The following is a 14,617-nucleotide window of genomic DNA, read 5'->3' on the forward strand; positions in this document are numbered from 1 at the left end:
CAGACTTTCAGGCACCTAAGAAACACTACCAAAAAAGCCATCTTCACTGATAAAAGGAGTTATTTTAGTAACCTCCAGCAAGCTAATCACAACAACCCTCAAAAATTCTGGTCGACCCTAAATAGACTTCTTCACCCTGGACAGACTTCCACTCCATCCCCATCTGGGTCTGAAAAGAATTCTGCCCTTGATATAGCCAATACTTTCAACTCTTTCTTTACTGACACCATTAATGCCTTGGCCTCTCAACTCACTTGTGACAACACTAACATCCCTGACCTTGTATCCCTCAAACTACCAACCTTTAGGCTTCTACCCATCTCTACCTCCTTTATACAAAAATGTATCCATAAACTCAAACCATGCTCCCCTTCAGCAGACCAACTTCCATCTGAATTCCTTCAAAAAGCAGCCTCCGAAATAGCCTATCCCATATCCATTCTCATTAATAGAACTATAAGTGAAGAAACCATACCTGACATCTGGAAAATCTCACACATCATACCCTTACACAAAGGAGGTAACTCCTATGATTTCTCCAACTATAGACCCATAGCTCTCTTGTCCCCACTCGCTAAGATCATGGAAAAATGTGTCCACAAGCAGCTCATGAACCACCTAATAAAAAATAACATACTTACTACTTGTCAACATGGCTTTAGGCCTTTTCATAGCACAACTACCGCTCTCCTCTCCTTTACTGACCTGATTAACAAGAACCGTAATGATAACATCCTGTCTTCAGCTCTCTTTATCGACCTATCCAAAGCCTTTGATATGGTTAATCACTCTCTCCTTATACAAATTCTCAAATCTCTTTCCTTAGAGCCTAAAGCTGTCCACTGGTTTAGTTCCTATCTCTCAAATAGGAAACAAGCCGTCCTCTGGGATAAGAAACTATCATCTCTTCTACCTATCTCACTCGGGGTCCCCCAAGGCTCTATCCTCGGACCTCTTCTTTTCTCCCTCTTTATAAACGACCTACAAGCAGCAATTCCCCAAGCTACATGCATACAATATGCTGACGACTCCACACTAATTTGCTCTGCTAAATCCATTGCTGAACTCCAAACTAATACACAAGATATATTCTCCAAAGTCGAAACTTGGTTCTTAAAACGTTGCCTACTCCTTAACGCAAAAAAAACCAAACTCCTACTCTTTAAGCCTACTAATAGATCCCCTGCACTAGATTTCACTATCTTATCTAATAATGGAACCATTATATCACCTGACCCCACTACCAAACTGCTAGGTGTCACGATAGACGACAACCTTACCTTTGACTGTCACATTAACAATACCATTAAAAATGTAAACAGGAAACTCGGCTCTCTCTATCGAATTAGAACATTTCTAACCTCCCCAGCCAAAGCCACTCTTGCCCACTCTCACCTGATCTCTACTCTTCTCTATGCCTCACCAATCTACACTAACCTCAAAAAAAACAATCTTTACAAACTATCAACCACCTACAATAACATAGCCAGATTTGTTACTGGTAAGCCTTTTAGAACACATCACTGTTTAAATCTGCAGCAACTTAACTGGCTTGAACTGCCTAACATGCTACTTCTTTCCCAACTTACAGTTGTCCATAGAGCTCTATACCAAAGTCAAAATACACCTGCACTTTCTAACCTCTTAACCGCATATTCTAATCTAAACTCCCTCCGCTCATCAAACAAACTGCTAGTATCCTTGCCAAAAGCTAATAACCTAGCTGGTGACTCCCTCTTCTCAAATGCCTTGGGTAAACACTGGAATCAACTCCCTACTGAACTTACTTCTATGGCATCTTCTACTTTGTTTAAACAAAAACTTAGAACCTACTTGAAAAGCCACTGGATGTGTCCCTGTTCAAATCCTGATTAAATGTTCATTCCTTACCTTCCACTCCTCTCCCTTTTCTTACGCACCCCCCCCCCTTCTGGCCTTTCACCATCTTGCCTCCTTCTCCTCACAAATTCTATTTTCTTCTGTCTCCGACCCTATTCCCTGGAAGCTTATATCTTTATCAACTCCACACTACACTTCTACTGCCTTTTCTTTGCTAACTCCTGTCCCTCAACTCTCTCTTCTCATGCTACAATATGTAAATATGCTAAAGATGATAGTATTTAGATTGTCTAGGTAGTGTAAATCTTTGTAATCTAGTTTTAGGTTTCAATGTTTTAAGTTCTTTTCCCTGGTCTCTCTTAGTATTTATCTGGTTCTAGAAGTTGTATTGATGTTTAATAGAATGTATCTTTAGTATTTCCAGTTGCCTTCCTTTGTAATCAAGTTGCATTGGTTGAAGTGTTACAAGTCTGTAACTTGTTACTTGTAATTTGTTTTTTGCACTCATTATAAATCTTGTATGACCATATGTGGAGCTTTTCTCCCCGGGCCTCTGCTGAAAATGGAAATATATCCAGTCAGACTAGCCCGGTTAACAAATGTAAAATAAATAAATAAATAAATTTATTTTATTTTTATTTATTTTATTTAACATTTGTTGACCGGGAATGTCCGACTAGGTTCCACAGAGCCTGTTTTCAGCGGAGGCCCGGGGAGAAATGCTCCAGATGCATGTCTTTGGAATGTGGGAGGAAACCGGAGTACCTGGAGGAAACCCACGCGAACACAGGGAGAACATGCAAACTCCACACAGAAGGCACCCCAGCCGAGAATCGAACCGGAGAACCTCTTGCTGTGAGGCGACAATGTTAACCACTGCACCACTGTGCCGCCCTATTCTGCTCTGTTTACTCGTAGACAATGTCATTCTATACATGTGTGTGTGTGTGTGTGTGTGTGTGTGTGTGTGTGTCTAGCTAAATATATAGCCATATCTATCTACACACACACACACACACACACACACACACACACACACACACACACACACACACATATACATCATCATCTTCTTTTGGCTGTTCCCGTTAGGGGTCGCCACAGCGGATCATCTGTTTCCATTTCTTCCTGTCCTCTGCATCTTTCACACCAACCGCCTGCATGTCCTCTCTCACCACATCCATAAACCTTATCTTAGGCCTTCCTCTTTTCCTCTTACCTGGCAGCTCCATCCTTAGCATACGTTTCCCAATATACCCAGCATCCCTCCTCAACACATGCCCAAACCAACGCAATCTCGCCTCTCTTTCTTTGTCTCCAAACTGTCCAACCTGAGCTGACCCTCTAATATACCGATTCCTAATCCTGTCCATCCTAGTCACACCCAGTGCAAATCTTAACATCTTTAACTCTGCCACATGCAGCTCTGACTCCTGCCTTTTTGTCAATGCCACCGTCTCCAACCCATATAACATAGCTGGTCTCACTACCCCTCTTGTAGACCTTCCCTTTCACTCTTACTGGTACCCGTCTGTCACAATTCACTCCTGACACTCTTCTCCACCCATTCCACCCTGCCTGTACTCTCTTCTTCACCTCTCTTCCACACTCACCATTACTCTGAACTGTTGATCCCAAGTACTTAAACTCATTCACCTTTACCAACTCTACTCCCTGCATCCTCACCATTCCTCTACCCTCCCCCACATTTATACACATATATTCTGTTTTAGCCCTGCTGACCGTCATTCCTCTCCTCTCTAAAGCATATCTCCACCTCTCCAGGGTCTCTTCAACCAGGTCCCTACTCTCACTACATATCACAATGTCATCTGCAAACATCATAGTCCACGGGACCTCCTGTCTGATCTCATCTGTCAACCTGTCCATCACCACTGCAAATAAGAAAGGGCTCAGAGCTGATCCTTGATGTAATCCCACCTACATCTTAAACGTATCTGTCACTCCCACCGCAGTCCTCACCAATGTCACACTACCCTCGTACATATCCTGTACCACTCTTACATACTTCTCTGCCACTCCCGACTTCCTCATACAATACCACAACTCCTCTCTAGGCACCTTGTCATATGCTTTCTCTAAGTCCACAAAGACACAATGCATCTCATTCTGACCTTCTCTGTATTTCTCCAACAACACTCTCAGAGCAAATATTGTATCTGTAGTGCTCTTTCCTGGCATGAAACCATACTGCTGATCACTAATCATCATCTCCCTTCTTAAACTGGCTTCCACTACTCTTTCCCATAACTTCAAGCTGTGACTGATCAGTTTTATCCCTCTGTAGTTACTGCAGCTCTACACCTCACCCTTATTCTTAATGATAGGTACCAAAATACTTTTTCTCCACTCCTCAGGCATCCTCTGACTTTCCAAAATTTCATTAAACAATCTGGTTAAAAATTCCACTGCCATTTCACCTAAGCACCTCCATGCTTCCACTGGTATGTCATCTGGGCCAACAGCCTTTCCATTCTTCATCCTCTTCATAGCTGTCCTTACTTCCTCCTTGCTAATCTGTTTCACTTCCTGATTCACTATCCCCACATCATCCAGCCTTCTTTTTCTCTCATTCTCCTCCTTCATCAGCCCTTCAAAGTACTCTTTCCATCTACTCAACACACTCTCCTCACTTGTGAGTACGTTTCCCTCAATATCCTTTATCACCCTTACCTGCTGCACATCTTTCCTAGCTCGGTGTCCTCTGTCTAGCCAATCGGTACAGGTCCTTTTCTCCCTCTTTAGTGTCCAATCTCTCATACAACTCTCCATATGCCTTATCCTTAGCCTTCGCCACCTCTCTCTTTGCCATGCGTCTCATCTCCTTATACTCATGTCTACTTTCTTCATCTCTTTGACAATCCCACTTCTTCTTTGCCAGCCTCTTCCTCTGTATACTCTCCTGTACTTCCTCATTCCACCACCAGGTCTCCTTGTCCTCCTTCCTCTGTCCAGATGTCACACCAAGCACCTTTCTAGCAGTCTCCCTTACTAGCCCTGCTGTAGTTACCCAGCTATTTGGTAACTCTTCACTGCCTCCCAGTGCCTGTCTTAACTCTTCCCTGAACTCCACCTCACAATCACCCTTTTTTAACTTCCACCATTTAATCGTTGGCACTGCTTTCACACTCCTCCTCCTCTTCTTGATCACCAACGTTATCCTACAGACCCCCATTCTATGCTGCTTAACTACACTTTCCCCTGTCACAACTTTACAGTCTTCAATCTCCTTCAGACTGGCCCTCCTACATAGGATATAATCCTCCTGTGTGCATCTTCCTCCACTCTTGTATGTCACCCTATGCTCCTCCCTCTTCTTAAAATACGTATTCACCACAGCCATGTCCATCCTTTTCACAAAATCCACAATCATCTGACCTTCTGCATTCCTCTCCTTAACACCATACCTACCCATCACTTCCTCATTCCCTCTGTTCACTTTACCAACATGCCCATTGAGGTCCGCTCCAATTACTAGTCTCTCACCCTTGGGTACACTCACCACCACTTCATCCAACTCACTCCAAAATGTTTCTTTCTCATCCATCACATACCCAACTTGTGGAGCATATGCATTAACAACATTCATCATTACACCATCAATTTCAAGCTTCATAAACATCACTCTATCAGACACTCTCTTCACCCCCAAAACACTCTTGGCATACTGTTCCTTTAGGATAACCCCTACCCCATTTCTCCTGCCATCCACACCATGATAGAACAATTTGAACCCGCCTCCTATACACCTGGCCTTACTTCCCTTCCATCTGGTCTCTTGCATGCACAATATATCAACCTTCCTTCTCTCCATCATATCAGCTAGCTCTCTCCCTATACCAGTCATACTGCCAACATTCAAAGTTCCTACCCATATACATACAGCTATAGACATATATACTTACAGTTCACTTGGTCGACACTTGGTGTCACTGAAGTAAACTGTAGTTTAACACTGTATGTATGAATATTGTATTGGGTATCTTCTGGGTTGATCAACACAGGTAAGTAGATTTGTGGTAGGACTGTGTATTTGTGCAAGAATGTGTGTGTTTTAGGCTTATGTTCATGGTTAAGGTAAGGTAATAGATTTAGTGTTTGGCCAGGCTTTAGGGTCAGGGTTAGGTAAAGAGGTATATTTAGTGTGCATGTAAGTGTGTGTGTGTGGGGGGGTGGTTAGGGTTAGAGTTAGGGTCAGATAAGGAGATAGAGTTTGTGTTTGGGAAAGTGTGTGCGTGTGTGTGTGTGTGTGTGTGTGTGTGCATGCGAGGTGAGTTTCCAAGTTTTAGTGTTTAATGACAGTGTTATGGAAAGAGGTTTTTGAAGGTAAGATATATAGTTAGGGATAGGGATGGGGCTGGGTTAGGGTTAGGAGTAGCGGCGGGGTTAGAGTTTGCACACATTACTAAGGTGGGCAGGTAGGGGCTTTGCCTCTAATTTCATATTTGATTATCACTGCATCTCTCAGTGGACATTGTGTGTGTGTGTGTGTGTGTTGCAAACTGGAGTACTTGACAAAGTATGGAAGATGGAGGATAGCAGAGAGGCACCTATCTAGTATACAGTTTTTGATTGTGGTAAGGAGCCAGTATTGCCCAGTGGCAAATTTTGCACTGAATAAGGACAGTATGCTTCAGAATGTTTATATATTTTAAATAGTTTGGTATGTGGATTAGTCAGTTTATTTACCAGCTAACTTCAGCTTTGCTTCTAACTCCATTTGTTCACTTTTATCTACTTTAACTACATGTTTCTACAAGTAAAATGTAACCCATAGCCAGCCTATCAGGAACACTTTTCCACTATTATTTGTTTATTTTTTGTAATAAAGAAATTGTTTCTTTATAATATGTTGAATAAATAGAAAAAAACTAAACAGTAAGACAAACTTGTGAGGAAAAAGGAAGAAAAAAGTAATATGGATGGTGTAGGTAGACCAGGATGGGGGCACCCGGTGGTTTGGGAGGGTGGGCACTGTGGAGTCCTTTTGCCTAGGGCACCAGTTGACTAAAGGCTGGCCCTAGTGCAACCTGTGCTATTACTGCAGAATTACTTTTTTGTGTCAAAACAGCTGTGTGCACTGAAGAACACTGCAAAAAATGTAGCTGTAGAAATATCTGTGTTTCTAGAAGAGTGTGTAGAAATGCATTAGCAGAGAGAGGGAGAGAGGGGGGACTAATTGCTGAATGAATGAGTATCAGACAGAAAGAATTTGTATGTGGCACTCACTGAGCAGGTAATGGATGAGAAAAGAAAAAAAAAACATACCTTTCCCTGATGTCAGTTTAGGTCTGACAACTAGAAAGAAAGGTTATTATTTTATTATCTTTCTCATTGCTTAGCATAGCTTTTTATGTGGTAACACAGTGTAGTAGTGCATTGTGTGTGTGTTTAAGTTCATTGTCACTTAAAAATGAAAATGTTGGTATATTGTTTAGTCAAGCTTATTCCTAGAGGTATGACCGTGTCCTAGAATTGTTAGTGAAACAATTTCGAGCAAACTTTAGGTTTTGTTTTATGTCAAACAAAGTCTTCAGCCTTAAAACATTAGTGTTTTTTTTTCTTCCTGGCAAGACAGGTAGAAAGGAAATTAAGGCATACCACTTCACACGAAGTCCTCCATTATACTGCATTTTTGGCCTTTGTTATGTGTAATAGTTGTGGTTTCATTATCAGCTCTGTAGCTGCTTATTTCTGTAAACTATCAAGGGGTGCATTACATATGATCCAAATAGTTGGAAATGATCTAAAAATCACCACAGAGCATCTAATATCATGATTTCTGGGAATATAGACCCCCTGGTAGCATTTACTTGTTTCCTCCAGATCACTTCAAGCAACATAGGATCATAGGACGTTACTAGGCTATTGGCCCTGAGGCCCTTATAAACCTAGCCAAGAGTTTAGCCTATGCATAGACAAATCAGCACCAGATGCCCCTGTCCAGCAGGGACAGTGATTTATCTGTATAATTATATCCTTCTCTTTTCAGATATATTACCCTGATGTCCTTATTATAAATACAATTTGCATGTTATAATCAAGACAAAAGATGTCATTAGGTTCATAAGTAGTTTCTGGTCTTACACTCCACAGGATCATTGAGGCGTCTAGCTCAAATTCCCAGTGGCCCCCAAACACTGACTAGTTGAGAAACTTGTTCAGGATCACACATTAGGTAAATAAGAGATGCAGGAATAAATCCCTGTACCACAGGAACTACAGCTCACAGCTGTAACCCTCTGCACAAACTGCCAGACACTTATTCAGGATTTAATGTCTATTGATGCAGTTTTATGTCTGTTAACCAAATGTACTATTTAAATTTACATTTCTTTCATATCATTGTTATTGGTTTCTGTCAACATTTGTTAATTTTCTGGTTTGCAACCCCCCACCCCACTGAACATTTCCTGCAGACAAGAATTACCATTAATACATAGGAACAGTTAATTCAGAATGTATTTACTTTCAGAAAAAATGCTAATATTTCTGGAAAACCATGAAAAATATTTATGAATGCATAGCAAAACCTACTGGAAGTATTACAGTTATGTCTTAAGATAGAAACACCCAGCGTTATTCATTAGACTTGAAGTTAAAAGGCCAGCCAGAGTTCTTGGCAGTCTGAATGTTACAGACTTACTTTGTTTGTGACATTAATATCAAGTTATCATTATTAGTAATTTTTTTTTTTGGTTTTGTTTTTTGTTTTGTTTTGCTTTTAGTGGCTGGGAGATTAGTAAGCAGAAGTGCACTTGAGAAGCATTGCAAACACAACATATTGCAAGCACAACAGCAGCACCAGGTAGCCATATTTCCATGATACATTCATTCTGTCAACAGAATGAAAAACCATGGCACGTAAACACTGGAGTCAGCATGAAGATTATCTTTGTTTCAGACATAACTAATAACTGACAATGCTTGCCAGTGAATGCAGATTATCTATTTAAAAGTAGAAACAAGGACACTCACCAAGTCCAATAGAAAAAGAGAAAAACCCATAAACAACACAAAAATCCTGCTGCAGATAATGTTATGTATAGCTACAAAGCATGTCATCAGTTATACTAGTATCCACTGACCAAAAAGGAATTATGTCTGCTTTTAAGTACAGTACTTTTGGTAGCTGCCAAATAAATGGACATAAATTATATAAATGGATCTTGGGATTTTACCTCATAAAGGGGGATTTGCATTTTTATATGATGCACTTTTGTAATGTCCACAAACAAATAACACCAGGAAATAAGTTCAATAATAAAACAAATAAAGCACCAGGAATACTTCTTAAGTAAGGTAGCCACACAAATTTGTTCATCAGATACAACATAAAACATCATATCCCCTCATTTAAATACTTTTACAACACTTGTCATGTGGTCTACCACCATTTTGTTAAAAAATCACATGAATAAAATCATTAATATGTCACTTAATAAAAACATTTATACACATAATTATAACAAAAAAACCCTTCCACTTGGAACTTCAAACCTGCATTACATGTACTAAAATGTGCAAATCCTGCTACTATACCTATTAATCTATTTATTTATTAATTTAGTTTGTTAAAACTCCATTATTAACTAATGGTCTATACTACTCCTATATAATTAAAATACTATTGTTGAACTTCATATACTAACAAGAGGCCTACCCCTTACCATACTTATTTATACATTAAACTCATCATATTTATATTTTTTTCTACTCTCATGTTGAGCACACTATTAATAGATATTCTATCGTTTAAAACTGGTTTCATGGTGGAAGGTTTTTTTGTTATAATTATGTGTATAAATGTTTTTATTAAGTGACATATTAATGATTTTATTCATGTGATTTTTTAAAAAAAAATGGTGGTAGACCACATGACAAGTGTTGTAAAAGCATTTAAATGAGGGGATATGATGTTTTATGTTGTATCTGATGAAGTTCCGTTTTGGATGTAATAAATTAAAGGAACGAAAGCGTTCATATAGGCTTTCTTGTGTGGCTACCTTACTTAAGAAGTACTCCTGGTGCTTTATTTGTTTTATTATTGCTTTTGTAATGTAATATTCTGCCTGCTTACATTCATGGAACACAACCACAGATTCTAACACTTTTACAACACTTGTCATGTGGTCTACCACCATTTTGTTAAAAAATCACAAGAATAAAATCATTAATAGGAAAATACTGTACTTTAAATGCAGTCTAGAAACAAAACACACTTTGCCTTCTTAACTGATTGTACTCCCTTGGCTATTGTCATATGTCTGGAATATGATACACAGAAGGAATTCATGGGCACAATATACAAGTCCTTGGTCTCTTTATAATGTTTTCTGAACCTACTGCTGTTTCACAGATAATAGATACACAACTATTTGTGTCTTTGTAATGTTTCGCTACCATTAATCAAAGCTTTTACTATTAGCAAAGTCTTCAAATATTAAAACATCACTCTCAATTCCATTTCCAGGAATGTAATGCTTTATTGTTCTGTTTTCCCTGCTACAGGAAAACTTGGGAGAACGAAAGGAAGAAAATCAAAAAAACAAGGGAAGGAGAAAAAAGAGGCATATTAAATGAGTTCTGCAGATTTCGCTGCGTCAGAGCCACACAGTGGAACCAAAGTGCATTCATTGATTTTTGTTGCAGTACCTAAGCTTTTTGATGTTTCCTTCAAAGTCCGTAAATATTTTGCAGAAAATATCACTCTAGATAGCAGCAAGTATCACAAACCAAATTAAAAATAATTAATACTAGTCAGCAGAGACCGATATGCAACCTAGGAAACTGTAGAACACCCCAAACCACAAAAGCAGCAATACTGCTTATAAAATGCTATTCTTGTAAGCATAAGCGAACACATGGATTTATTTAATAATCACAAGACCTGATCAGTGATTATGTGTCGGACGTAGAGTGTTAATGGAACATATAAGGGGCCTGTCCTATGCCTGCTACACTAAAAACCTTGTGCATGGTGTTATAAAAACACACTACTAGATAACAGTGTATTTTAAATAATAATTTCAGAATATTAACACCAGGACTTATACATCTGTGTTTAGGCATCCATGCAGACTGTTATACTTCCAGACGTCAGCTACGTTTTTGCTTACAAGAATAACTACATTTATATCATAATGATATGATTTAGTAAAGAGTACTAAATTGTCATAACAAGCCATAAATGTTTTTGGCAACAGGATAATCAGATGTGGGTGGAAATAAAGCAAAAACATGTATTTGCTTTGACAAATCTAGCCACCTAAGCCGTTAAGCATCTGTTTCAATGAAACAAGGAAATCATGTATTTTCCTTTTTTAGTTAAGCTGTTGTTTTATAATTTTGCACTATTGTAACTTTTAAGATAATTTATTTATTTATGTGAGATTTAAATTATAAGTGAAAATGTAGATAGAATGCATCAAAAGTGTATACTATTGTTAAGATATTTACTGACTGAAAACTATTTATATTTTATGTCAAACAAAGTAATTTATATCATTCTTTTTGTTTTAACACAAACTGTAAAGAGGCAGTTCGATGCTTTACATCATGGTATTTATTAAAAGTATTTTGAATGTAGTACATTTTATTTATTTCTTAGTGTATTTATGGCTTAATAAGCATAAAAGTTGTAATAAAATATTCAATAACTTACGGTCTTATGTCATTTTATTCACAAAACATTTCAGTAATTTTTCACAGAATCTGAGAACATTAACTGGATATAATAAGATTTGATAATGTCCATTTTCTGTTTTATTAAGTGGTTGTTTTCATTTTGTTCTTAAGTAATTCCAGTTGATGCAATCAGAATGATTACACCATTCTTTTTATAGTTGCGACACGTGATGACTTCCTATTATCTTTTAGTAATCATGCAGTTTGAATTCTCTGAAAAGATATACCTTGAATAGCAACATTGCTGCATCACCCTATTAAGACTTTTAGTGGACTTGCCAATTGAGTCAGCCTATAGTGAGTGGTAACCTTGTTCAGATTTCTTCATTTCAGTGTCCTAGCCCGGAGTCTACAAATTACCTGCATCTCTCTTGATAAATGGATTTGCATGGATAAAATGCAATATATGTTATGAAATAGCTGCATCATGGAGTTGGAAAATATCAAGAGTATGCCTTTTAGGAAAGCACAAAGAACAAAGACCACCCCTCAACAGTCTGTATGACACTGAGTAGAAGGACAGAGCTTCTGTTTTGACGTGCATTTATCATGTGGTCCTAAGTCACATAAAGAACAAAGACTCTGCAGCCTGCCATGATCAGATGTATTTTTTGTTCAACTGATTCAGAATAATTCCAATTTTCCGTCTTGTGGACTGTTTCTAGTCCCCCTTTGAAAATGAGTATTTGTCCATAAGGCTAACCTGGTCAACAAAATTTTAAATTAAAAAAATAATTAATTAATTGAGTGATTTAAAAATAAATGAATAAATAAAAGGAACTCTGTGATCCATTACTGTTAGCTGAGGTCTCAGCATCAGCTTTACAGTTTAAGGCTGAATACAAATAATGAGGGTGATTATAAATACTTCACCCTGCACATCTAAACTGACAGCCTTAATAGAGGGTAAGCAGTTTGCCTTCCAGCTAAGAGGAAAAGCAATAGGCCAAATGGCAGCCAAGCCTGATGACAATTGAAAAAGGGGAAATTATGTAGTTTTCAAATGGCTAGTTTATGCTGTTCTAAAGTCTACACACTTTCCAATAAGAAATAGACTATGATGAAACTGTTATGGTACATCTCAGCAGGACTTAACATAGTTTGTGAGAGATTTTTCCCATCAGTTTCCCTTCTTCAGTATCACTGATAGTGATCTATTTTACAGCTGTAAATGCCTGCAAATTTGTATTAAATGTGTGAATGAAATAATGTGAAATACTAATAAACATCACTACAGTCTGCAGCAGGGAGACTTCACACGGTGATGTGGAAAGGTCAAAAGGTTGTCTGTTCCATTTTCATACCATGTTCTTTGTTCATATTCCAATCATTAATAATGGCTGGTGACAGAATATATTCAGCCGGTATTCAGAAGTACATGACAGCAATGTTTCCTCTAGGTCTTGTCAAGTTACAAACTTCAGAAAGCTCAGCCAGATGAAAACAACCACTCATACAATCAATTCAACAAGATAGTTTTACAAATCACTGTTTACACTGGCAAACTTCATTGCACCCCCCCCAAAAAAAATATCTGTGTATATATATATATATATATATATATATATATATATATATATATATATATATATATATATATGTATGTATAAGGGCATTTGCTCTCAAACCTCCCTCACTACCATATACTAATTTCACAATCATATAACTGTAGGGAAAAGATAAGGTGTTGAGTATCCCTGTGGTGACATTCACAGAAACCATAATGGCAGTGCTGTCCTATTTAAGAGTCGTGATAAGGGAGTTCAACACTGGGGAACTGCACTCAACCAGTGAGGACATCACAGACTTTACACTTTATGAGGAGGAGTTGCTGGCATAATGGTTAAGGTTCTTACCTGAGAGATACATGGTACAGGGTTTGATTCTGACCTCTAGTCATTGGCTGGGCTTTTAATAGTCTGCAGACTGATAGCCTGGTATTTGCCTATGAACCTATGAGTATCAGGAAAACTGACAGTTAAATATGGAAGGGAGAATTCTTGGATAGAAAGCAATGGAAAATTAGGGGAAATAATGGTGGCTGAGGCAAGCACAGACAGGCAGTAGATGGGGGGATAGGGATGCTAAAGCGTAGGAGGAAATAGGGCAAGAAGGTGATCTAAGTTCATGAAAGAGAAATGTGAGGAAGTGTGGAATTATGCAAGCTACTCAGGATAAGGACAGCATGTAATCAATAGATATGAATAATGCATAGGTGGTATTACACACCAAACAGACTGCAGCGCTGAATGTGTGTGAAATAAAGGATGCAGCAACTAGATTAGACTGGAATGGAATGGAATAGAATGAGGGAGTTAAGGAACGTGAGAGAACCTTTTAAAAGAAAGGGAGAAATATATGGAAGACATGCTCAGCTGAGATGAATGAAGAAAGGATTGATTACAGTACAAAGCCAAGACATATGATGATGGTGATGGCTTGACAGTCAGAAGATAAAGCAATGGTAACGGAGAAAGTACAAAAAGGTAATACTATAATGATTTGCTAGACCATGTTATGCAATGGTAGATTACATTATGGAGTGAGAGACAGAAGGCAAGATTAGAAAAGGAATGGACAGGCTATGGAAAAGATTTGGGGAGGATAAAATAGGAAAGCTGTCCCTTTAGACTTTTAAAACTTTATTTACCCATTGTTTTATTATCTTCCCACTGTTTATTGCATGCTATAATACAAAGAGTAATCCACTGTTCTCCATCCTACTTTTAAATCCCAACTATCTGGGCAACACTACTGATGACTGTCAGCCCACAAGCCACATGACAGGAATGAGCCTGGGATTAGTGCTTCTGTTTTGCTCCTGGTAAGACAGGTGCATAGGGATGTTATCTTCTAGCCTTCCTAGAGACTATAGATGACTGGAAAGTCTGAAAACTGTTGATTAAGAGCCATTGTGGGATTAGTGCGACTGTTTTGCTCCTGGTGACAGGAGAAGTATGGAGACACTGATTCCTGACTGTCTCTGACCGGATAGTATTTATGGGCTTCCATGGCTGATGTATATATGCATCATTGTGCAGCTTAGCTCTCTTACACTGAACTGCTGTTT

General features: G+C 38.5%; 1 protein-coding gene across 1 annotated transcript in view; it reads left to right on the forward strand.

Annotated features, from left to right (window-relative positions):
* Positions 1–8,686, forward strand: part of IL12B (interleukin 12B) — a 69,567-nt gene extending 60,881 nt beyond the window's left edge. Inside the window, exon 7 of the mRNA XM_044069915.1 lies at positions 8,589–8,686. Coding sequence (XP_043925850.1) covers positions 8,589–8,686 — 98 coding nt within the window. The remainder of the gene's footprint in view (positions 1–8,588) is intronic.
* Positions 8,687–14,617: the final 5,931 nt, after the last annotated feature.

Source organism: Protopterus annectens, chromosome 4.part0 (genome assembly GCF_019279795.1).
Source record: "Protopterus annectens isolate FY-2018-M chromosome 4.part0, PAN1.0, whole genome shotgun sequence".
Classification (NCBI taxonomy): Eukaryota; Metazoa; Chordata; order Ceratodontiformes; family Protopteridae; genus Protopterus; species Protopterus annectens.